Genomic DNA, 26,645 nt, shown 5'->3' on the forward strand with positions numbered 1-26,645 from the left:
CGAGCGTATAATGCCATGCATTTTTTCGGGACGCGATTAATTATTTTAATATTTCTATCTTGAAGTTAATTTTTTCAATGTAGCTTTTGCAACTGAAGAAAAATAAAAACTCGTCTGCTCATGTTTTTCGGTAAAGAAAACATAATAATCATCAGAGGTGGAGCATCTTTAAGGTTCGTGCATGGAAATGAAATAAACTGTGCTCTTAATCATTTATACATGTTCAGAATTATTTGACACCATCGGAGAGGCTGCTGGCCAAGAGGGAAAGTCCTGGGTGGATCCAGTGCTCTAAATAGTATGGTTTATATCCGGGATAGTCGCCATGACTACGACAACTGGGCGAAGGAAGGATGTGAGGGCTGGAGTTACAAGGACGTCCTACCATATTTCCTCAAATTCGAGGACGCAGTGACAGACGAACTCAAAAATTCAGGTAGACAATTCATTCAGCGAGTGATTTGTAAAAGACTGAAAAAGGGAAACTATGCGTTGTAAATAGTTATTAAGGTCATTCACTACACTTGGGCATAATTGTTAAAACATGTGAATATATGTAACTACAATTTAAACTACAAGCTGTTTCAAAAATGTTTTACTGAGGTTGACCGAATCAATATTTAATGAAAGCACTTAAATTTATAACCTTGACTAAGTGTCACTTCTAACAAATTGTTCCACAGCACCGGCGGAGAACTGGGTGTATCTCTCATCGGACATACCGGTCTAGACAATATCTTCCTTGATGCTGGACAGGAGTTAGGCTTCAAATCTCAGGGTTTCCATGAACCTGACCAAATAGGTAATCATATGCATGTTTCAGTTATTTTAGTTATGAAAAGTGCTGTCATTCATATTTCTTGATTTTGCAACAAGTTATTGTTTTTCCTAAGTCTTTTGAATTTCGACTTCAACAACGTATTAACACTTAATTAAGAAATGCCTTTGATCTAATGCTCTTCAGTAGGGTTTCTGTTTTTGTATGTTCTTGTATAATATAGATAAACTGTAAGCGTTTCGGTTTTTCAGGGTTTTGTAAGATGGAAGCTACCGTGAGGGGAGGAGAGGAAGAAGAGCCAGCACTTACTCCGAGTTCCTCAAATCTGCAATGAGCCGTAAAAACCTACACGTCGACGTGAAGAGTTTGGTGGCTAAGGTGAAGAAAATATAAAGTTATGAAAGGAAAGATGTTGTCACAAGTTGTTAGTCGGATGGATACCTTTTGTTAATTAAATGGGCGCTGTAAGACCTTGATCATATCTATAACATCTCCTGGTTAGTTTGATGAAAATGATATAAATATAATATAAGTAACATTGTCTCCCTTATCATTGTGCAAATAATTGACAGACCATTTTCTTACCAAATAATTTTGTGAAAACTGATTTGTATGCAGAATTTAGATAGTTGTATAAAAAGCTTTTGGAGACAGTGTATATCTTATGTTGATTTTTAATAAAGGCAACCCTTGTTAATACTAGCCGCTATATAAGTCTCGGGTGGAGTGAACTTCCCTTTTGCTTGACAATCAAGTGTTCACATGGTCAATACGAAAAAGGCCTAATAAGAATGACAAACAAAATGGCATCCTCGATGTTCCAGAATTTACTATCACATTAATGTCCGTATCTGGCTTATGTCATTGTAAAACTATTTTTGTCTTCGTTTGAAGATTTACAGTATGTGCTACTTCAATATACCATACTCGTACAGTGTATTGTTATTCTCTTTTGAAGTACATCGACTGGTCAAATTACCTGATCATTTGTTGTCGCACTCAAAACCTCCACTTTAATATGACATATTACGACAATGTAGTAATCCCTGGAGTATCCAAGATGACAAAATGATTATTTAACTATTTTTGAATTTTTATTTAAAGATATGTTGTGTCGTATTATCCATATCATGGAAAAAGCCGTATCAATGTGCCCATCGTGTTTGTTTGTCCAGGTCCTGATCGAGAAGGGCAAGTGATCAGAAATGGGAAGGTCATCACAATCCGCGCCAGGAAAGAGGTTGTCCTGTCAGGTGGCGCTATCAAAACACCACAGTTACTGATGCTGTCAGGGGTGGGACCACGTAAACACCTACGGGATATGGGGGTATGCTATCTTTATTTTTATTTTTAATTTGTTTAAATTATAAACTATTGATTGTAGAACACTGTTACATTTTAAAATGTTTTGCTATACGGGCGTTACTAATCTTTTTAACTCATTCAGCCCTCAAAATTCATAATGGACTGTTCCAGCCTTTGAAATGGAAGACTCCAAATGTGTGTTTAGGGGTGAATGAGTTAACAGTAATGTGTGTGATCTTTGTGGCAGTACAGAACATAGCCGTATTCCAAAAGTCTAGCTTTTTATCGAACAAAACTATTTTGCTTTTAATCAAGGTTCCTTTAAGGAACCTTAACATATTTGTTGATGCAGCATATATGCTTATTACTGTGAATATTGCTCAGTTGATAGATATTAAGTGCATTATTTTTTTTAACGTGCATATATATAAAAAAACTGTCTCTGTTTCAGATAGATGTCAAAGCCGACCTGCCAGTCGGAGATAATCTACAGTACCATTTGATGCTGTACATATAAGCATATATTGTCACAGCAAAGGAAAGAAATCTTCAAAATGCTTACCATCATCATTGGTTTATGCCCTTCTTCGCAAAAGTATTTTTTTTCTACGAAATTTGTATGCTTTATTTATTTATTTTTTGAATTGTATAATTACGACAATTTTAAGCTTGCTCGCCAAAATAGATTTAGATTCTGTGATCTTCGGAGATTTCCCACGTCTAAAGATCTAAAGTAAGCAATGAAATAAATTTTAATTCATTCATAATCATCATGAGAGACGCATTGTTTCGATTTTACGATAATTGTGATGATTTTACGCACCATCCTCAAAACTTACCTTAGTCAATGAAAAACAAACGGAATTCGTAATAAGAATTGTTTTATCAAGTAAGCATATTTTTCAATTGCAATAGAATGTTCCTAAACATGTCACAAGTCCCAACAGAACCTGGGCAAGTTCCGCTTGAGATGTGGCTTCTGTTTCTTCTATTGCTACATGCCATTTCTGAATTTCATTCCCTAGAGATATTCTATGGTGCTACCGATTCCATTCTAATTTCCTCCTCTTTGTTGCCGATTCAGATACAATTTTTTTCTCGCACGCTTTCGTTCAGCCATTTTGTTTACTTTTAGTGCGTAACAATGCGCATGGGCGAAACTTCGACAACATAATCCATCGCAGCTTCATTTGCATACTATCCTGTCTGGCTGACATATCGTATTAAATCAAGGATTTCCTTCCATTTTGTATTCAAGACACATTTGTTCAATCTTATACTGTTAATAAAATTGAGGTATTTTAATATGTTTTTTCATCTTTTCTTCCGTTTAAAGGATTGAACAAAAATATTTACTTGGTTGGGCGAAACCTACCTTTAATGTCATTTTTCTTTTGCGAATTTAAAACTCATGGCAAAAATCAATTTCAATCAAGATGAATAAAGAAAACGCTTGGTGCATTTTATTGTCATACAAAACCCAATGTACTTGATAGGTTCAATATCTCAAAAGAATGAAAATCATTACTTTTCGGCAGTAATGATATTTTTCGAGTTGTACCCTTTACCTTGACATAATAATTTACAACGGGAAGTTACAATACCGAAACACAAAACCATATATATATATATTACATCAGGTAATGAAAATGGGTTTTAATTGTATGCAATTTGTTCAATTGATGTTAAAGGACTTTGTATCGTTTTGGGCCGTTTTGGGGCCTCAAAATTCGTCAAATTTCCAAACCTATTATTTAGTATTTCAAATTTTAGAAATGACATATTTAGTACACCGGTAATTTTATTGTTATGATAGTTTTATAATTTTTCAACTTCAGTTGCCATGGTTACCACTCGAAATATATATATAAATTATGAGAATGTGGAAACTTTGACTATTTTGGCCATTTGGTTCTACGTTTTTGTTTTAGAAACCATAGAGCGCATCCTTAAACAAATACACACATGTAATATATTGTTGAATATTTTAGGTGCCTTTGCTACGACCATTGCTGAGGGTTCAGCCTTTCTGTATAACGATGGTAGTATCACAAGTGATAATGGAAATCCTCTAGATCTACAATTCCATCTTGGAAGTGCGCATGCTTTCACAGAAAATGAGAAAACTCTTGAAAACATGAATTTTAAGGAAGAGGTTTGTGGCTTTGTTTCATAACAATAAATTTTATAACGATATGCCGATAGAAAAGAGTTAAATACATTTGTAAGTTACTATATATTAAAAACACAAATATTCAAATGTTTAATTTTTTTTTTTTTTTTTTTTTTTTTTTTTTGTTTGTTTGTTTGTTTGGTTTTTTTTTTTTTTTTCATTTTCAGGTTTTTTTTTAATAAATTGCTGTATGGAATTAAGGGAAAACATGGAGATTTGCGTTCCTTTGATTTTTTGACGTTAATCAAGATATTATTTTCAGCATATAACTACGGATATGTACGAAATCTTAACAAAAATAAACAATCCTCTATTGCAATCGTGTTCTTACATTATATTATTCCGTTGCAGGTTAAAGACCTGTTCTTTTCTTCACCAGCAAGGCCTTGTAGTTTTGTGTTAGTTCCCATTCTCCTACATCCGAAAAGCAGAGGTACCAAACGACTAAAAAGTAAGGACCCCAACCACTACCCAGCCATAAATCCGCAGTACCTGCAACACCCAGACGATATCAACACCTTATTGAAAGGTAACAACAATACAAAAAAAAGGTTATACCAGTCATTATACGAAAATGAAAATATCTTTTAACAGTTTACTTGTTTGTTGACTTTGTAACTAAAAAGCGAAATGATCACAAAATTCATTCTTTAATCATATGTCAACTTCAAAAACTTTATAATTTGCTTTTTTTATCCCCCGCGAAACTCGTCCGTCCGAGATCCTTTTCCCGGGCTAGCTCAAAAATCGTTCAACGCAGCTTCTTGAAAACTTTCTGTATACATCAGTTAACTGCCCTAGTTGTGTTTTTTCCTGTTCCAGGCCTACCATTTTGGGAATGTTTTCGTTATCATGGAAACTAAGTCAAAAATACCAAATTACTGTTTCTTTTTTGGGCTATAACTCCAAACCCGTTCAACGCAGCTCCATGACACTTTCTGATTATAGGTAGCAGTTCACAGTTAGACCGAATGGTCATGGGTGAGATTTTTACTAATCCAAAAGCCCCTGTTTTATTATATGCATATTTTTTTTTAAAGTATATGTCCTAAAATAGGTGAATCCAATCTAGAGACTTATATGCAGGCTTCACATTTGCATAAAGAAATTCAACAAAATAAGTTCGAGAATAATGGTTTAGAGGGTATCCGGATGTGCGTCTAAGACGAGAAAACTCAATACTGTAGCAGCAGAAATTGATAGCCGCGGTACGAGGTAAGATTGCTCAAAAGTTTAATGTTATACCTATGTCAAAATAGGCTCAGTTCCACTATCATGACAGTGATGCTTGGTTTTAAACTGCATGAAAGAAAAAAATTCTCCTAAATGGGGTGTTATTTTGGGTTAAAAATCCAAATTTTTTGCAATTTTTCAAAAACACAAAATTGGTTATCGTGGTTTTTACAGGCTCACATAAAACAAAAAATAGACCTGTCCAAAAATGAAATTTGCATAACAATTGCAAATGTTGTATAGATTAAGAATATATATACTTTTATATAGGTGTTATTAAGGTTAAAAAGCTGTGTGTTCATAATTAAAGCCTGCACTTTATTTTGAATTTTCAAATCTACTTTACTCTGCTACCATATCAGACAAGTGCCCTTGTTGTGCCTTTTGCTGTTACGGACCTTCAATTTTTGAATTTTGAATTTCTTTTTTGTTACCATTGAAACTCAGTCAAAAATACTAAATTAAAGTTTCTTTTTGTTACCTGCTGTTTCAGTTTTACAATTATCGCATACATTAAAAGTTATACTTGAATAATTGTTACTTTGGCCTTTGTTTACTTGAGTATTAAATGCCACGCTTTTGCCGCTCCTTGATTCTTCTATGATTTGAAGTGTTTCTTTCAGTCAGTTTTCACTACATATTATACTTTCGATGGTATTCCTACATTCGTTTTTGATTTTGAAAAGATCTAAATGTTCAGGTTTTAAAAGAAGCAGGTTGCCATATAGTTGATGAACGAGTAGAGTTACAACCTTGAACCGTTTTCCGACGTAAAAGTTTATAGGGTTACCTACATTTATAGGGCTACCTACGACGCAGGCTCCACTGCCCCATCCGTAAAACACGTCAAACTTTTCCATAGTTACAAAGACATGCAAAACCAATCAGATATTTACTTAACTTACTATTTTTTTAACATTATTCATTTTGATTATTATATCTACAACTGTACTTGTATTACCGTCATAACTTGTCATCAGTTCGTTTCAGGGCATCAACACATCATAAGCTGTACTATATAGAAAGGATATTTCTAACTGTAACAGGTGCATGGTTCGCTGAACGGCTTCTGGACACAAAGTCAATGAAGGCAATTGGTGCCATTCTCAGCACTTCCATTCCTATGTACAAACTTTGTAAGGGCTACAAATTGAGATCTGACGATTTCTGGAAATGCTTAATACAACACGTATCCATCCAATCGGCCGACAACACGGCGGTGGTGGACCCTCAACTAAGGTAAAAATATTCCGGACACTGATTAATCTATATCTTACATTATTTTTAAGCTTTTTTGATATGGAAATAAAACTGATGCACATAATTAAGATCGTAAGAAATAAAATAATCTAATGAACAAAAGTTTTCATATTTAAACATGTCACAATAATACAAACGCCCCGTCGATCATGATTGCAGAGAAGGCTGCTGACATGATACGTGGTAAAGACACTATCGGGAAATGGAAGGAACAAATAAGGGGACATGTATGAGGAATGATGAAATTAGATGTTAAGCTTTGGGTTGCGTCACGACAAACAGCTTTACCATTTTAGGGTTCCATGCTGGTCGAGTAGTAAAATTTTCCCACTTACGTTCTACCAAAGATGCTGGAGTCTGAACCACTAACGATTAACTGATTATAGACTGATGACAACTGTTGAAGTTCTTGCAAAAGATCGTTGCTTTAAACATCGAACTGTATCCAGCTGGTAGTTTTTGAATAAAGAATGTGAACTAGATCAATGCAATTCCAAATAGTTATAACGCACGATAATTTGTTATACTTTTTCTTTGGTCTAGGTGGCATTCATCAGCCCCTTATTAACTAACTGAAAATTTACAATACATATTTTTTATATCTGATAAACATCTTTCTGCAGTTTGAAAAAAGTCCTTCATATTTCATGTATCTTTTGTATAGACCACCAGTTTTTATGCGTTGTAGTTATAAGTTGTTCACTGATAATTATATTAAGACAATCGTAGCGTTCCGATTGATATTTGTTATAACATCTACTTTAGATCAGCTTACGTTTGCGGTGGCTGTATTTCGTAATTTCATGTCCAATGACTCGTTCGCCGCGATTATATTATGAAATTAAGACTCATAGAGTAGCAAGCGTGAAGATTGAAATTCGCGATTTCCTATGACCCGAAAATATGTTGGTTTTCATGATAGTGTGCGAATGTTATTGTTTTGTGATAACTATCAAGTAAATATTACAAGATTCTATTATTATTTTTGGTATTATATCATTAAGGTTACTGTAAATACTTCATTTTTGCGAAATGTAACTTTTCGCGTAATTTCGTGGGAGGGCTCGAAAGAGAATTAAATTGTTACGCGAATAATTGTTTATGAATGCACTATTGTGATCAAGCGTTGAAATAAGTTATTTGTATACGCGAAAAGAAACTGGATTACAGTACTGTCTATAGATGATGCTAAACGGAGTTACATTAAGGCAAACATGTGCGTAAGTTTTGTAATGCGTGTTGTGCGTAAATTTTGTTCTGCGTGTTGTGCGTAAGTTTTGTACTGCGTGTGTTGGGCATAAATTTTATAATGTGCGTAAGTTTTGTAATGCGTGTTGTGCGTAAATTTTGTACTGCGTATGTTGGGCGTAATGCGTGTTGTGCGTAAGTTTTGTACTGCGTGCTATGTGCAAATTTTGTACTGCGTGCTGAGCGTAAGTACTTGTACTGCGTGAATTGTACTTTAGTGTTATAAAGGTGAGATCTGCTCTCTTCTGAGAGGACTCGTAGTGATTTTAAGATGGTTGTGATATCCAATGTAAATGGATTAATATGAAATAAAAATTAATCTACTTTGTCTGTATTTCATTCGTTTGTTATCATCACTTGCGCACGTTTAAAGTATCATGTCGCAGATCCATTGGAATCACAGTGTCATTTCCAAAACATATTACAAAAAGTTTTCAGGATAAAAGAAATCAAATCGATGTTAGAAAAAAGGTTTTATTTAGTTTTTGACAATACCCGCTATATAAACTATTTCTAATTTACATCGATTGCGAAACAAGCTGTGTTACTCATACACATTACTTTCGATATCTCAGATGTAAGCACGCGAGGGGTCTTAGAGTAGGAGGAATCCGGAGTGCTCGGAGAAAACCCATGTGATTGGGTAGGTAGCCCCTGACCTGTTTACGTCCACGCCGGGAATCGACTCTGGCCGGGTAGGTGAAAGGCGACTACCATCTAACGGAGAACTCAGTGCAGCAAATGTTCATACATACCACTATCTAACCTAAAGATTGACAATTATAGTAAGACATTCACTACCAAATTAATATTTGAAATGTCTCGTTTGGTCGGAGTCATAACGTCACTGTACATCAGAAAATTGGAAGTAAATGTAAGCAACTGTTGATAAAATACATTTTTATCTGTGTGTAACAAGGTAATATTACGTTTTGTTTCATCCTTATACATTTATTTGGCTAACATGTCATTTGCAAATATAATACATATCATAGGACAAAACATCCGTTATCTCGACACCTACCGTCGTGGTGGTGTCAATATCTAGAGCGTGACGCACTATGCACTGGCATTCAGACTGACTGCATGTGCGATCGCTTTCTTGTTTACCACACGTATTTAGGTAAAGTATGTTCTCTCATTTTATTTTCATTGATTGACATTTCTACAATGTAACTTCCCGATAATGTTATTCTTCCGATGCGTATTTATATAGAGTAGGTTCTCATATTTTATTTACATTGATTGGCATTTGTATACTGTGACCTCTCGATTATGTTATGTTAAGTCCATGCCAAAAAAAACAGATAAGTCGATATATTTAAAAAGGCATACTGAGGTGAATTTCATATCAATTCCAGGTCAAGATGTTTTGCAGGTCAAATTGACCTGAAGATGTATTGCCGGTGTAATCTAGTCTAGTCTACATCTGCAACAGCCGAGTCTTCTTTTTATAGCTCATTTTGTTTGTTCATTGGTTTCTAAACACTGAATCTTTTTGTTGTTTGCATTCACGTACTGCTACCGATTTAGCTAATTTCAACTTTACTGACGTCCGTAATGTGATACCTAGTATTTGTAATGATTTTGTGTATTCGCTTTATAAGATGATATTACGTTCCTTTGATTGATCTTGCAATACATAAGAAGCTGTGCTCCACTGTGTTTTAAATATGCACTGTCATACAAAAGAAAAGGACAAGCAAACATACTGATATAACATAGAGAATATGTATTGAGATACTAAAAGCTATTCTATTAAAACCCTATAAGATAATCACATAGTGTAATGATGGAGTTCCAGAATGACCCGTACTTAATTACAGCGGGTCATTTCATATGGTGGGAAAAATTACGTATAACACCTATATTCAATTATGCAAGACATCACAATTGCCATTACATATTTTTTTCCGTCCTATTGGGCTTAAAAACCATACCTTGTACTCTGTACTACAAACATGTAGGGCTACAACTCAAACAAAGTTGACGAATCGATAACATACGTTAGCAAACCCCATGGACGTACTGGAATTCGACCCTCAAGTTAATCTATCGTAAAGTATAATGTCTAGCATGTGATTCTGTCAGTATAAAGTTAGTCATCAAATTTCGGTTATGAATACATATTTTCTTTTATGCACTGATTTTTTTAATGATATGATGAATTTTATAGACTACTTTGTGCATTTTTTAAATTGTGTAACTTGAAAGTTTGACGTTTTTTACGGATCCATTTCGACAAGACAGTGCACAATGATGTGTAAAATACACTGCTCTAAAAATGTATGTTGAACAGTAGTCATGCATTTTTATTGATAAAATTTAAAAACAAAAAAATGTAAGTATTCTTTAAGATGCAATATGAATATTTTATTGTCCAAATACTTTTAAGTTTTTCCTGACAATTCAATATGTCGCTAAGTTAATATAGTGCAATGGAATTGGAAAATTTGCTTAATAGCAAAAACTGAAATTCAAAATATAAACAACTGCATTATCTATAAAAGCCTGTCATGGGGCTTAATTAGGAAAATATTCTTGTCAAAACACCAATGTAACATTGTAATTCATGAACTGCTTCGCAGATTCTTGTAATTCAGTTTACATGTACTATAAATAATCTCTTAAAAATTCTAAATCACTAAGGGACTATTTCTTTAACAGAATTCTTACGCCCTAAACCAAACAGAAATGACTTAGCAAACAGCAACGTACAATTTCAAAGCCAGTGAAACCATGGGATAAAGAAAAAGTTCTAACTAATCGGTTTTTACAAAAATAATACATTATGCAGGTAACAACTAGATTTTAGACACAACACTGATGTACAGACGACATAACGTTAACAATTACTTTATGTAATATGTGTGTATGTCAGTTTAGAAATCTAAAAAGTTGTGGCTCTTAATAATTCTCTGAGATAGGTATTAAAATTACGAGACATATGTATGGGTTATATAATTCCGTAGGAGACTGAAGATATTTTGCTTTGCGATAAACATATTACCGAGCTCATAGATTCCAATATCATTTGTATAAAGTGTTGGTTAACACATGCAATTGTTATTTCGGTCTAGACAATAATTTGACCACTTGACCATTTGGACAGGATGGGTGTGTTAACCTACATCTTGGTTCTGGTCTTAGCTGTACTCACTGCTCTGCTGTTCATGGGGAGCTCTGGTCCACAACCAACTAAATACCTGAATGATACATACGATTATATAATAGGTGAGTGTACTAAACATCACAACAGTTCAAATATTGGTTATAAGATCTGTGCTGCATATATTTTACAGAGAAGATATAAAAGTATCTTACAATACAAGGTTTATTTTTTGCGAGACTTAAATTGTTCGAATGCCGAGACAACAAGGCTTCGTCGAGTCAACTCGGCATTTCGGGTCGACCACCGAAATAAACCTTATACTGCAAATACAAACCGTGTATTCTTCTGCTGTTGCTTATAAATGTCATTCAAAACAAATGGAAGTTAGTGATAATTACTAGTTTTCGCTTGAAGCGAGACGCTACTTTGTTGCGCAGGAATGAGAGTGTACTACTTTTTACTGACTTTTCAAACAGTAAAGTAGTTCCAGTAAATTCTGGTTTCATATTAAGCTAATTTCTGAAATAGAATGTAAGATATTAAATATAGAAGTTAAATTAGATATCTTATTTAAAGTTGTATTTCTGGTAATTTTCACTGTAACGATATATTGCTTAAACATTTGATATTTAAACATGCACATGGAACTCATTGATTAAGCTCCCCAAAAGAATATGTCGTCCTATAAGAGCTACGAAATCTAGGGATCATATATTCCTGGTTTTGAATACAGCGCTTTCAATCACCGCCATTTTCAGTACCTTCGGCTTTTGTCGGCATTCCGAATCGTACCACGTGATTTATGTCCACACGTCCTGCACGTGGTGATCCAGGTAACTAGAGTAAATGCACATGTGTTTGTTTACGTTTTCCTTCTGGCTAATATGAGCAAATCGTGCTGGTATATGTCCACAGACTGAGAGCGAGTATTTGAAATATCTAATTCATACATTGCCGTAATTCAATATTGTGTGTATCAAATATTGTAATGTGCAAGCATTATTTTCTTTGTAGATCCAGTCTGCTGAGGTCGACCGCATGTTTTGTTTATGAAAAAAATTGTTGACATTTGGTTTCACAACTCTCGTGTTACTTCGAGATTGTCGCGACGATGTTCGGAAGAGTTCGGAATGATTCGGCATCTTTCGAGCTTATTTTTGACGTGTACACGTTAAAAAGATTTTTTACTTCTATAATTAAAAATACTTCCAGTGCTGCAACTTTATAAAAAGTGGTAAAAGTAGAAAGTTTAAACCTCGGACAGACGGGGAAAAATGTGTATAACACTTAAACAGTTTTCACTATGACAAAAAGAGCGAAAGTGATAGACCATACAACTTTAAGGAAAAATGATAAGATTAAGATAAAATAAGATAAGATAAGATAAGATTTATTCTGGTTCAGGACAATCATGAGTCCTCTATACCAGACTCGTATAGATACATATTACATATGTCATAAATGCATTTATAATCTGTACACATCATACAAAATTGTGTTATTATGATATTGTTGCTTCGTAATTGAAAAAAAAAGTTCCTGATTCTTCCAGTGATTATCCAACTTATTTTTAAACGAATTTACATTATATTACATTATATATAAGATATCTCATATAGTATATAAGATATCTTATTTGATTTTCTACATAAGATATATGCGGAGGTGGCGTTGAAAGGGAGAATCAAGCGATGTGTGGTTGCATTCAACGATACATTGAAAACGTAGAAGCAGTTAATTCCCATTATTCTAGGAAAGACTATATAGGCTATTCTAGGAAAGACTATATAGGCTATAGTGGCAACCGATCTATACATGCATACTTACAATTATGTAAGTCTCGTTCAACTTAACGTTTGATACTGCTGTAGCATGCGAAGCCAAGAAGAGTCTGGTTAAACGAATAGTAGTATACTGTACGGTAACTGTCTATATGTAGACTCATCCCATGTAGGGAGACTTCATTTTGGGCTTTGGTTGAAATCTCGTTCCTATATTGATAGCTTATATAGCAACGAGATTTCAATTATATAAGATATCTGATATATTATATAAGATAAGATATTTTATATATCACATAAGATATCTTATATACGATATAAGATATCTTATATCGGATTCATTAAAAAATTAATTAAGATAACTCATATATTACATAAAATATCTTATATATTATATGAGATATTTCCTACACTATCACAATCAATATATCTTATATATATATGCATTGAAATTAAGGATCGACATTGCTCTTTGAATAAATGTCATGTTATTTTGTCATTGTTGATTGTTAATTTACATAGTAGGAGACTAGAATTCTGTTTTAATATACAAGTACATAATGTTACATATGTTGCTTAACTTAGTTGGAGTATAGAATTTCGTAAATACGATATCTATATATTGTATTTTTGTCATTCATTGATTTACATAGTTGGAGCCGGATCTGCTGGTGCAGTATTGGTAACTCGGTTGTCAGAAGACAGGGGAAATAATGTGTTACTACTGGAGGCAGGGGATACTGGAGAAAGTAACTGGTTTATTAATACACCACTGACTGGCAGCCTACTTCGAAATTCAAGCGAAGACTGGAGTTACCTCACGGAACCACAACAACATGCTCAATTTGGTATGAAGGATCAGGTAGGTTTTTGTATTACAGTTATCTGCCCTTAGGTGTAGGTATTGAGTATGACGTATGACGTATGTGTTTGCGAGCGTAACGTCATAAAATGGCGTGAATTTCGCTTACAAAACAGTCACAATGGATACGTATCCACACGAGAGGTAACTCTGTTACATGCACAATAGGATTTTCATTATAACATTTAACTTTGATTGATGTACATACCATAACCAAAGGAACATTATTTATATGTCATATTCTCGTATTTTAGCACTAATAGATTATGTTGAATTTGTTTTAATTTTAATACCAGTTCTATATTTTCATACTCCTGAAGAGTATCCCATTGTATCTTATTAGCAGATAATAATATTTAGTAATCTGTAATTCATTAATTTGTGAAAGCATCAATTTAGATTCATAAATTAGTAGCCCAATCTTTGGTCCAAAGAGAAAGTATGCACCACAGCCGACAACGTATAAACCACTCTCATCATTTGAACAATAATTGGCATTTACTCGTAAATATGTATAATTTTCAAAATTATAAATTATATAAATAACTGACTTTGCTTTTGCTTTTGGTGGATGCGCTATCTGTACTTCATTCCATATAGAGCATAATGCCATGGATTTTTTTCAGGACATAATTAAATATTTTAATATTTCTAATCTAGCTCAAACTTTTCAATGTAGATAATGGTGTTAAGTAAGTAACTTTTGCAACTGAAGAAAAATACTAATTCGTCTGATCATATTTTCGATAAAGAAATCCTACCAATCGTCAGCGGTGTAGCATCGTTAAGGTTCGTGTATGATAAAAATTACATTGTGCTTTAAGTTATTTATACATGTTCAGAATTATTTGAACTCATCAGAGAGGCTGCTGGCCAAGAGGGAAAGTCCTTGGTGGATCCAGTGCTCTAAACATGATGGTTTATATCCGGGGTAGTCGCCATGACTACGACAGCTGGGCGAAGGCAGGATGTGAGGGCTGGAGTTACAAGGACGTCCTGCCATATTTCCTGAAATCCGAGGATGCCCAGTCAGACGAACTAAAACATTCAGGTAGTCAATAATTCAGCGAGTGATTTGTATGTGCTTAAAGTTGGATGCAGATATTTTACATCCGCAGTTTTCCTTCTTTCGTTGTCCATTGACTGGAAAAGGAAACTACTTAATTCGTTATAAATGTTTACTAAATTCCATCCATTACACTTTGGCGAAGTTGTTAAAATAAGATAACTGTAACTGGCAATTTCATCTCTTCTTCGAATATGAATGCATAAATGTTTCCTTCTTTTTTGAATGATATTCTAGTATCATATTATAAGATTCTTAGTGTTTTAAATCATTGTAACTTTAGGTAAATAGTTTATACTATAAGCTATTTTATACATGTTTTGTGATTAGCCGAATAGCTCTTTTACAAAAGCACCCAGATTTATAACCTTGATTAAGTGCCACTTTTTTACAAAGTATTCCACAGTACTGGCGGAGAACTAGGGGTGTCTCACGTCGGACATACAGGCCTAGCCAATGTCTTCCTTGATGCTGGACAGGAGTTAGGCTTCAAATCTCAGGGTTGCCATGAACCTGACCAAATAGGTAATCATATTTCAGTTATTTTAGTTTTGAAAACTGCTGGAATTCTTGATTTTGCAACAAGTTATTGCTTTTCCTTAGTCTTTTGAATTTCGACTTCAACAACGTATAACATGCCGTTGATCTTATGTTTTTCAGTTAGTTTCTGTTTTTGCATGCGTCTTATATAATCTTGATAATCTCAACGCGTTTTGGTTTCAGGGTTTTGTAAGATGGAAGCTACAGTTAGGGGAGGAAGACGAGCCAGCACTTACTCCGAGTTCCTCAAATCTGCAATGAGTCGTAAAAACTTACACGTCGGCGTGAACAGTTTGGTAGCTAAGGTGAGGATAGTATACGGTTGAGAAAGATGCTGTCACAAGTTATTAGTCGGATACCTTTTCTTAATTAAAATGGGCGCTGTAAGACCTTGATTATATCTATAACATCTCCTGGTCAGTTTGATGATAAGATATAATATAAGTAACATTGTCTCCATTTTCATTATTCAAAAAACATTGACAGAACATTTTATACCCAATAATTTTGTGAAAACTGATTTGTATGCAGACTCTAGATAGTTGCACAAAACATTTTGGAGACAGTGTATATCTTATGTTGATCTATAACAAAGGCAATCCTTGTGAATGCTAGTTGCAATATATCTCACGGGTGGAGGGAACTTCTCTTTAGCTCGATCGGTTGAGCATTAGACTAACAATTAAGTGTTTTCAGGGTCGATACCTTAAAAACCTAATAAAAATGACATGCAAAAAGGCATCCTCGAGGTTAAATGAGGTACTATCACTATCTTAATATCCATCACTGGCTTATGTCATAGAAAACCTGAAGGCAGTTCTGGAGAAAATACTGACATGCCTACAGGCTTCCTTTGAAGGTTTACAGAGAGCTACGCTCAACTGCAAGACCATACAATGCATTTTTATTCGACTCATTTGATGTACATCAAATGACCAAACTACCTGATCATTCGTTATCGCACATAGACACTTTTGCTATGATATATTTCGACAATGATAGTAAGCCAAGGAAGACAAAGGGGCTATTGAACTATGTGTTCTATTTGTAATTAAAGATATATCGTGTCGTATTACAAATACAATCGGCATTCAAGCATAATCTTATCATGGAATAAGCCGTATAAATAAGCCCATCGTGTTTGTTCCTCCAGGTCCTAATCGAGAGGGGCGGTGCCGAGGGAGTGGAAGTGATCAGAGATGGAAAAACCGTCACAATCCGCGCCAGGAAGGAAGTTATCCTGTCAGGTGGCGCTATCAACACACCCCAGCTGCTGATGCTGTCAGGGGTGGGACCACGTGGTCACTTAAAGGATATTGGGGTTAGTTATCTTTATAGTTTATTTTTTATTTTTTTTATTGTATGCTATTGATTGTAGAACAATGTGGCATTTTAAAATGGTAGCGACACGAGCGTCACTAAACGTTTTAACTCATTCACCCCTGAAAATTCATAATGGACTGTTCCAGCCTATGAAATGGAGTTCAAATTTATGTAAAGGGGGGAACGAGTCAATGGAACAACCCTATTTTTCTTTTAATCAATGTTCCTTTAACGAACATTAACATATTTGTTGATGCAGCACATATGCTTATTACTGTGAATATTGCTCAGTTGATAGCTAGGTGCATTATTTAAAAAGACAAGTGCATATATATGTATGTATGTTATCTTTTTCAGATAGGTGTCAAAGCCGACCTGCCCGTCGGAGATAATCTACAGGACCATTTGATGCTGTACATACAGATCCTTACCAACACAACGCTGCCTTTATCAGCTGAAAGCCTAGCCAGCGTTTGGGAGCTGAGCGATTATATCCTTAACAAGAAAGGTAGAGTGACTTTGCAGTCACATGAAAGTGTGGACTACTTCAATTATGTCCAGCTTTATAAGTCTATATTTTCAAGTAAAAGTTCTTAAGAAGGAAGATTTTTTAAGAAGGAAGATTTTTTTCGATTTTCCAATAATGATGATATTACGCACCATCCTCTAAACTTATTCCACTGAAAAACAATAGTGACGGTATCGTTTTTATACCAACGACCATTTCGAAAATGAAGATGCGATATCCGAGAAACCTTAATCTCATTTTCCTTTTTCGAATTAAAACTCAGGAAAAATATTAATTTCCATCAAGTTGAATGCCGTACAAACTGTAATGCCGTACAAACTCTATGGTACGGGTAGTTGATAGGTTCAATATCTCAAAAGAATGAAAATCATTACTTTTCGGTAGTAACGACATTCTCTTCGAGTTGTACCCCTTTACCTTGGCATAATAATTTGCAACGGGAAGTAACAATACCTAAAAACTAACCATATATATATATTTTACATCACATAATGAAAATGGGCTTGAATTGTATACAATTTGTTTAGTAAATATTAAAATTGATAGGCGACAAATAGATCTAATCCAGAAGCAGATTATTGTCTTATTTGACTCTGTCTTGATACTCACCTATCTTTCCGCAAAACATTGTATACTTGTATATGGTAGTCAGACTAAATGTACCTAGAACGCATATGCGTTATGCTGTTCTTAACAAAATGGGGCCGCAGTGGCCGAGTGGTTAATATGTCTCGACATATTACTACCTATGGGTTGCGAGTTCGAATCCCATGTGGGGCAGTTGCCAGGTACTGACCGCTGGTCGGTGGTTTTTCTCCGGGTACTTTGCTTTCCTCCACCAACAAACCTGGTACGTCCTTTAATGTCCCTGGCTGTTAATAGGACCTTATTCTGATAAAACTTTTTAAAAACTCCTTACAAAAGCATTGTTTGACAAAGGATGAAACCTTTACACCTTTACCAATTATTTGAACTTGCTTAGATTGTTGTCAGTCGTCCTACTAGCAATCATTGTCATTCAATGACCTACAAGGTTTTCGAGAAATTCAAAGTAACAAGAGAAAACACATTGAACCATGATCATACATTGACAAACGGCCCACGCAAGTGGCTGTAAGACTCCCGACTAAGAAATTTGAGGTTTGAGTTGAACAGTCAGCTTGGCTAACAAGACCTTTGCACTTTTCGAACATGTATTAGAAAATCACAATTAATAAAAAATACACATAATGTACTGTTGAATATTTTAGGTGCCTTTGCTACGACAGGCATTGAGGGTTCAGCCTTTCTGTATAATGATGGTAGTATCACAAGTGATAATGGAAATTCTCCAGACATACAAGTCCATCTGGGAAGTGCGCATGCTTTCACGGAAAATGCGAAATCGTTTGAAAACATGAATTTTAAGGAAGAGGTTTGTGGTTTTGTTTCAAAAAAAAATAAATCTTATAACGACATTGCAATAGAAAGGAGCTAAATACATTTGTAAATGAATATGTTTTTCATATTTAATGAAATTACTTAACCTTTTCCCATTTTCAGTTGTTATTTCAATTTGATTAAAAACATAAAGCGGCATTGAAATAAGTCGTTTATAAGCTTAGATAGTTGCGTTCCTTTGATTTATTTGCAGAAAATCAAGATAACGTTTTCAACAAAAAATAACCAATCATCTATTGCAATCGTGTTCTAACATTATATATTACCGTTGCAGGTTAAAGACCTGTTTTTCTCTTCACCAGCACGACCTAGTAGTTTTGTGTTATTACCAGTTCTCTTACATCCCAAAAGCAGAGGTACCATACGACTAAAAAGTAAGGACCCCAACTACTATCCAGCCATAGACCCACAGTATTTACAACATTCAGACGATATTGACACCTTATTGAAAGGTAACAACAATACAAAAACTTATCAACGATATGAGATCCATTATACGAAAATGGAAATATTTTCTAACAGCTTACCTCTTTTGCAACTAAAAAGCGAAATGATCACGAAATTCATTCGGTAATCAAGTGTGAACTTAAAAACTTTATAATTTGTGGTTTTTTTTTGTTTTTTTTTCTCTCTGTCTATTGAATTGTTCCTTTCAGTCAATTAACACACCAAAAAAAATGTACGTTCGATGGTATTTCCACATTCGTTTATAATTTTAAAAAGATCTAAACGTTCAGGTTGAAAGTAGCAGGTTGTCATGGTTGGTGAACGAGTAGAAATTACAACCTTAAACCGTTTTCCGACGTAAAAGTTTGTAGGGTTACCTAAATTTATAGGGTTACCTAAATTTAAAGGGTTACCTAAATTATAAGGGTTACTTAAATTTATATTGTACTATGTAGAAAGGATATTTCTACTGTAACAGGTGCACGGTTCGCTGAGCGGCTTCTGGACACAAAGGCAATGAAGGCAATAGACGCGACTCTCAACACTTCCATTCCTATGTACAACCTTTGTAAGGACCACAAATTCAGGTCTGACGGTTTCTGGAAATGTTTGATACAACACGCAGCCGTTACAGTATATCATCCAATCGGTACCTGCCGAATGGGCCGAGCAGACGACAACACGGCGGTGGTGGACCCTCAACTAAGGTAAATTAAACATTATTTTAAGGTAAATTAAACATTATTTTTAAGTTTTCAGCTTTTTTTGATATGGAAAGAAAACTAATCCGGGTCGTAAAAATTAGTCATAATCTCTTTCCGTCTATTTAAAGCGTAAAAATAGCTTTTAGAGAAAAAAAAGATGCGTGACATTTAAAGAAACATCCCGAAAAGAATATTCATGGATACATATTTTTTATTTTGAAATATCTAAATAGAACAAAGTGTTCCAGAAGATTAAGCGTTCTCGTTCATTGATACTAACATATCCATGTCAAACGTTATATCCAGCATCGCCTTCATACCGCTAAACAAATCATAGTAGTTATACTGAAAATCATTATAGTCTAGCTAGATGCTCGAGGGCATAATCAGGTAATGCTTAGCGATAATTTCTGCCTAAGTATGATGTTTGGTAAAACTGTATCGGATTGTATCATGATCCTCAAAGGTTAATTTAAATACAGTTGACGTAATAAGGATACAATATTTCAAACTCAATGTGAACTTTGGAGATTTACGTAGTGTTTAGCTTCATAATAAAAAAAAATTATAAAAATTTTATTCATTGTTAAATATTAGTTTTGTGCTTGAATTGTGAAACTTTATTATTTCAATCTGGATTTAAATTCTATTTTATACTCAATTTAACTTTGAAACAAAATGAAAGTAAATGTCAATTTTTAATAATATTTATTTCAGAGTGAAAGGTATTAAACATCTACGTGTAGTAGACGCTTCAATCATGCGGGACGTTCCGTCGGGTAATACAAACGCCGCGGTGATCATGATTGCAGAGAAGGCTGCTGACATGATACGTGGTAAAGACACTGTCGGGAAATGGAAGGAACAAATAAGGGGACATGTATGAGAAGTGCTGAAATATAAAAAAAAAATCTTATAAAGAAATGTATGTATACAGCTCAACATCACCTTCTAATGTCTTGTATTGCTGATGGCAAGTGAGGTATTTTGACAATCATATATCATGGAGTATTTTTGTTATTGTCAAGGCCGTGATTCTTCCCTTTTTCAGAGGATTTCCTATGATGGAACAATAGTTAGAGAAACAAATTATGTCAGATTTGATCTGAAACATCATGGAATTACCTTTTTAATTTTTTTTTATTTTATGTCCTCTTTTTATACATTCTCATTGTCATGTATATTTTTTGATTATTTTGTTTCAGATCAAAATATAATTTTTGTTGAAATAAGATATTTTTATGAAATAATGTCACCTGGTGTGTGCCGTGTGGTTGATGTACAGTACTTGTATAATAAATTCTTCGTTTGATTATCTGCCATGATAGAAACCCCATACGGAGGTAAAATCAGAACTAATGAATCCCATCCAAATCTTTAATTCATGGTAGGAAATGGAACATGAACCAAAAAATATCAATATTGTATAAAAAAAAAAGTATCCCTGCAAAGAATCCTTTAACTTTTCTGTCTATCCGTGCAAAGAATCCTTTAACTTTTCTGCCGATCATTGTTTATTTGAAATATTTCCATTCTATCAATTCTTTAAACATTGATTTATTCTTTGTTTGCATTTATGGAACATTTCCAGCTAGTATGATTACATTCTGCTGAAGAGCAAATATAAATTTTAAAAAAATTACGAATGTAATTTAGGTTAAACATATATGAAATGAGTATTAGGTTTTAAGTGTCTTTGACGAAAAAACGATTTTAGAAAGATGAATTAGGTTTTATATAATCTTGATTCATATTTCTTTGAATTAAATTGCCCTAGCTTAACATATGACGAAACTATTATTATCTGTAGCTGTGCTGACGTTCTATTATTATTCTAATGCTTGAAATAAGTGTTATCTCCCTTTTCCTTTAATAATCCGGCTCTGTAAATATCAATTTTACGGAGCTGTATAGATAAGAGATTAAGTTTCGTGTTGTTTTTATGTCAATAGGTCTATAACCAGTTCCAACCTACTATACGTGTGACAAATGTCAAACCGGCTGTGGAAATTAAATATTACTGAAGTAACACTGGTTTTCATTTTATACTTAAACCAAAGAAATGTTTGTTTAATGTTTGGGCGTTAATTATCTAGACATGCATACAGTTAAAGTTATTTTAGCATAATGAGTTTATGCATTTAGCGGTCGCAAGGGTCATTCTTAAAATATCCTTGACTTTTTCATCATTGAATTATTTTAACAACTGTATTGTGCAGGTAAAGCTGAAAATGACATTTATATCTGGTCCCAAAATATTTAATACAAACCAGCTATTGTGTTTTGAATGGTGTTGTAGTTCTATAATGTGAAATGATGTCAATCGAACAAACTTTGTTACTGAGATATAATTGATACATACAAGGCTATAATGGCATTCCAGTTTGTGAAATCATCTACTGTAGCCCAGACTATTCGCTATTTCGTGTCAAACAACTCAATCGACTCTTTTTGATGTCGCACCTAAGTCCCGTATTGTTCTTGTTTACCTAAATATGCGTGATATATTTTGGCGGTGATCTCCATTTTTATTTACCGCGAAATAAGCGGAATGTAATCGCCCGTGTCGATTTTCAGAAAATGTGCGGATGGTAACGTGATAGCAATTACGTAGATTTCGGAAGGTCGTTTTTAACCATGAAATAAATAATGTCATTTGCTTTAACATAGGTATAATCAGGTAACATTAAATGTTTGTCATGTTCATAAGTGGTGTAAAGTGTAAACGTGTTTAAAAGTGTTACGAAAGAAGAAGTGTCCCATACATGAGGGGATGTCAGTGTGATTTCAAATGATTGTAATTGTAAATGTGTATTATAAAATTAAAATAATCAATTTTGTGTATATATCTCACTCGTTTGTTATCATCGCTACCGTACGTTTAAAGTATCATCGCACAGACGGATTGAAATCAGTGTCATTCCCAAAACAGATTGCGAAAAGTTTTCAGAATATAATCAACCAGATTTGAGCGGTTTAATATCTAGATAGCTGGGTGAATGGTTATGCTTGGTGAATGGTTATGCTGGATGAATGGTTATGTTGGGTGAATGGTTATGCTGGGTGAATGGTTATGCTGGATGAATGGTTATACTGGGTGAATGGTTATACTGGGTGAATGGTTATGCTGGGTGAATGGTTATACTGGGTGAATGCTTATGCTAGGTGGATGGTTATGCTGGGTGAATGGTTATGGTGGGTGAATGGTTATACTGGGTGAATGGTTAATATGACATTCGTTCCACTTAGACCCCAAAACATTAGTTCAAAGCCCAAGCAATCGTAACCTACTGGCCATAAAGTCGTTCACATTTATTGCTGTCTAAAAGGTAGGAGTTATATATGCGGTTCAACGACATTTAAACGTACACAGAAACCAGATATGACAGGCCATGATCAATGTCCAGACTTGTAATCTGTTGTCAGTTATGTAATACACATTTAGAGTATCTGCATTAGTTGAACTATATTTTAACGAAGTTTAAAGTCGACGTGAACAGGAAGAGACAACCCATGTATTCATACGCAATCTAAGAAGTCGCATTCGATTAATGAAATATGTTCCTGGTATAATATAAATCACATGGCTTTACGATCATTCATGGCAGCATGATTCGACAAAATATCTTCTGACAAGATAGAGTACAGTATGAAGTGCGGATTATATGCTATTTTCTATATATACTTTATGCAGAATGTCACAACAGCCGATGACAAATTAATATAGACAGTCAATTAATAATTCCGTTTTATTATACCCGAAATAGTAAGGTTATGTAATTCTTTAACAATTATGCGGAAATATAAATGATATTTTAAAGACATATGCATGATTAATGGTGAAAGTATTAGGCTGCAACCGAAAGCTAAAAATTAAGCATATATAATTTGTTAGATTTAGTTCATTTAATTAGTTCACTTTAAAGAATTACGCCGCTCATAGATAGGAAATATTCAACCAAATTTTGTTTAAAAAGAAACAGGAAGTACGAGGCTCTTTTGACAGTAGCAATAAACCATCTTCTTTTGATCAATTTTTATTTTATCAGTTTCAGTCAAGAGATTCGAAATATGAATACAAAGCGTTTTCACACCAGAAGTTTAATTTATCACTCTAGTAGCTATGAACCAAAGTTTTATTTTGACGAAATATACCTTAAATTAAACCCACTCAGGCTTCTAAGATAAATCTAGTTTTTACACTTTTTTATATCTTTTGTCAAATATTTCGAAAGTTCCATTTGACAGCTTGAATAACGGACAAATATGTCAATCTTGAAAGAAACGTAACGCTGAACCGTGAATCACTTTTGGTGCCAAGTGCATGTAGCTCAAAAGTGTGTTTAGCATGCTATAATACGCTGCTCATGTCAACCGTTTTCAGTTGATGTTGTCCTTAGGGTATTCAAAATACAAACATTGTGGAGAACTAACAGAGAAAACTGTTCTTAGAGTGCTGGAAGCATTTCACAGGGACCGTTCCCTCTGTGTAACGTAAATGATGAAAAAGAATTTAAAAAAAAAACAGTGGTAATATGGCCAATTTGTTGTAGCTATAGATGAATATTACACCAATGTGAACGAATAATGTGAAAAAATACGCCCACAGAGATACCGGATTGGTCATTTCTATTTTTATTGGTCAGTTCTGGCCAAGTCATTCTACCTTAACCTTAACTGTGGTCATATTAAATAAACTTGCATTCGCTAGTAGTATATGTTTTTGTCAGGTAGATAATCTGGTAAAGCAAATGTTTTTATGTGTGATGTCGCATTCAGTCACTTAGGGCGGTTTACGCTATCGGGATATTGTTTTCTCAAAATCATTATATTCTTAGTCTGTCGACAAACAAGCCTATTGGCTGCAATAGAAACAAATACTGGTCCTTTTACCAAATGAGTCGATATTCGACTCAATCCAGACGCACTTTTTAGCATGGCACACAAATTCAAAGTTGGTCGATGATTTTTCTCCTGAATTTTTAGCTTTCTTTAGATAATTAAACCCTACCTAATATATGACGATGAGTATTACAAGGACGGAAGTCACTGACCCAAGAAACCAAACAGAAACAGATCATCATTTAAACAACAAATATGGTCTGTCAATATTAGTAAGCTATGCCGAAAGGGGATTGGACGGTTTGGGTCATTAAATCACAACTACAAAGAATATTTTTGTCGTAAATAAAAACAAACCAATTAGAAACGAGTGGACATGAACTCCATCAAAGGTAAATACAACATTAAAGGATTGCCCGGAGTAGATAACTGATACACAAATTCGGTGTACTGGACTTTGATATTCGTTTGAAGTACATAAATGTAATGTTAACGTGTTAATTAACAAATCAACACCGTATTTCGAAGAACTCGATATAGCCGATAACACATGGTTTTAATCAAATCCAAATCAATGTATAAGCAGACGATCCACATTTCCCAAGCCTAACTAGTGTTTGAATGAAAATTACACTCCCATCTCAACAAAGAATTCATGCATGGTATTATTTAAGCATTGAACTGTATTGATGTCTTTCTAATAACCAAATAACTTTGTCCATCCATTTTCTCATCATATTATCTTGAACTGCAAAATAGTCGAAAAATATTTCGTTTCCATGAGACAAGATATAAATTTTCATTTTCAAAATGATACAAAAATGTCATTTCCATAAAACATTAAATGTGGGAGGCATTTTCGCGACCAAACAATCTTCACGTCTACATTAACAGTAAGTAATGTCAAGATACACTGACCTTTACACCATTTCCATACCTTAACCACCAAACTACATAATCAATATGATTAAATATAGGTCTGAACGTGGCTTCTATCAAATGATAATGTGATAGGAGTTACAAGTAATTGTAGGCTATGTAGCTATCCTCTTGACTTGATAGAAGGATAATGTGCAGTATGACCGGGCTTCTTTTTTATATGTCTGGGTCAAAATACTCATTCCCACATTCAGAACATTCGCACTTGGGAATAACATTGACCGGATTATATTAATAATTTCATCAACGGTGTAAACAATTTCTCCGACGACAGTTGTATGGTTTTTATCAATGAAGAAACCATTGAAGTTAACGGAAAGACGTCAACACAACATTTCCCTACCGATCGTTTACCTTGACCGTATATTATGTGCATATTTGCTGTTGCCTTAACACGGAGGGTCAGTTAATATTAATATCAACATCATTATTCACATCCCAATACTAGATTGACCGATTTTCTTGTCGGATTCGTTACTATGCTTAATTGTAGTTACATAACCTTTTATTTTGTTATTTTATACTTTGAAGATAATTAACATTTTAACGAAATCGTTCGTTTAACTTGTTCTATGTTCAAAATGTCTCCAGTGATGATATAGCACAATAGTAAAAATCATTGACCAATCTAAAGTCAAAGAATGGCGGTCATGTTGTTTGACGAAGTGAACGCTCTGGACCAAGATGAATATTTGTGTAAGTTTTCATTAAGATCCATAGCATAGCTTTCGAGAAATGTGTCAGGCAAACTTCTTTGCGCCAGTTTCCTTACTGCTAGATTATTTTTGTTAACAATACATCAATAATGACGTAAGTTTTATTCTTAAGTTGCATTTTATTCCATTTCTATTTCCAAAATATTGTGAGCCTTTAGAAGACAATAGAGGAGGAACAGAGAATACATTGGGATATGCTCATCATCTGTTGAACCATGTATTTGATATACCCAGTAAAACTCACCTTGATTTACCTGTAACGACTGCGATGATCCCGGAATGACCTCACCTCCATTATGAACGCGTCACAGATAATCAATTACACAGGATGTCGTTTTAGATAAACA

At 34.2% G+C, this 26,645-nt stretch overlaps 2 protein-coding genes and 1 long non-coding RNA gene across 3 annotated transcripts; all 3 read left to right on the forward strand.

Annotated features, from left to right (window-relative positions):
• The first annotated feature begins 1,026 nt into the window (after window positions 1-1,026).
• Window positions 1,027-2,597, forward strand: LOC138325775 (uncharacterized). The gene is made up of 3 exons (XR_011208822.1): window positions 1,027-1,156; window positions 1,954-2,105; window positions 2,535-2,597. It is a non-coding gene; the product is annotated as an uncharacterized lncRNA (long non-coding RNA).
• A 1,420-nt stretch (window positions 2,598-4,017) lies between these two features.
• On the forward strand, window positions 4,018-9,107 carry LOC138325767 (glucose dehydrogenase [FAD, quinone]-like). Its single transcript, XM_069271652.1, has 4 exons — window positions 4,018-4,238; window positions 4,608-4,785; window positions 6,536-6,728; window positions 8,573-9,107. The coding sequence occupies exons 1-4, from the start codon at window positions 4,221-4,223 to the stop codon at window positions 8,634-8,636; spliced, it is 453 nt and encodes a 150-aa protein (XP_069127753.1). The 5' UTR covers window positions 4,018-4,220; the 3' UTR covers window positions 8,637-9,107.
• A 1,356-nt stretch (window positions 9,108-10,463) lies between these two features.
• Window positions 10,464-22,647, forward strand: LOC138325760 (uncharacterized GMC-type oxidoreductase Mb1310-like). The gene is made up of 11 exons (XM_069271639.1): window positions 10,464-11,231; window positions 13,544-13,752; window positions 14,614-14,803; window positions 15,215-15,343; window positions 15,542-15,663; window positions 16,512-16,679; window positions 17,039-17,189; window positions 18,461-18,624; window positions 18,925-19,102; window positions 19,576-19,804; window positions 20,519-22,647. Exons 1-11 carry the CDS (start codon window positions 11,111-11,113, stop codon window positions 20,685-20,687), a joined length of 1,830 nt encoding a protein of 609 aa, XP_069127740.1. The 5' UTR covers window positions 10,464-11,110; the 3' UTR covers window positions 20,688-22,647.
• The last annotated feature ends 3,998 nt before the right edge of the window (window positions 22,648-26,645 follow it).

Source organism: Argopecten irradians, chromosome 1, assembly GCF_041381155.1.
Source record: "Argopecten irradians isolate NY chromosome 1, Ai_NY, whole genome shotgun sequence".
NCBI lineage: Eukaryota > Metazoa > Mollusca > Bivalvia > Pectinida > Pectinidae > Argopecten > Argopecten irradians.

Coding starts and splice junctions, on each gene's coding strand:
- LOC138325767 (XM_069271652.1), top strand. Junction 4,786..6,535: donor TATCAACACCTTATTGAAAG/GTAACAACAATA, acceptor TAACTGTAACAG/GTGCATGGTTCGCTGAACGG. Junction 6,729..8,572: donor GTGGTGGACCCTCAACTAAG/GTAAAAATATTC, acceptor TCGATATCTCAG/ATGTAAGCACGCGAGGGGTC.
- LOC138325760 (XM_069271639.1), top strand. CDS start 11,111: ATGGGTGTGTTAACCTACATCTTGGTTCTGGTCTTAGCTGTACTCACT. Junction 11,232..13,543: donor TACATACGATTATATAATAG/GTGAGTGTACTA, acceptor TGATTTACATAG/TTGGAGCCGGATCTGCTGGT. Junction 15,344..15,541: donor CCATGAACCTGACCAAATAG/GTAATCATATTT, acceptor TTTTGGTTTCAG/GGTTTTGTAAGATGGAAGCT.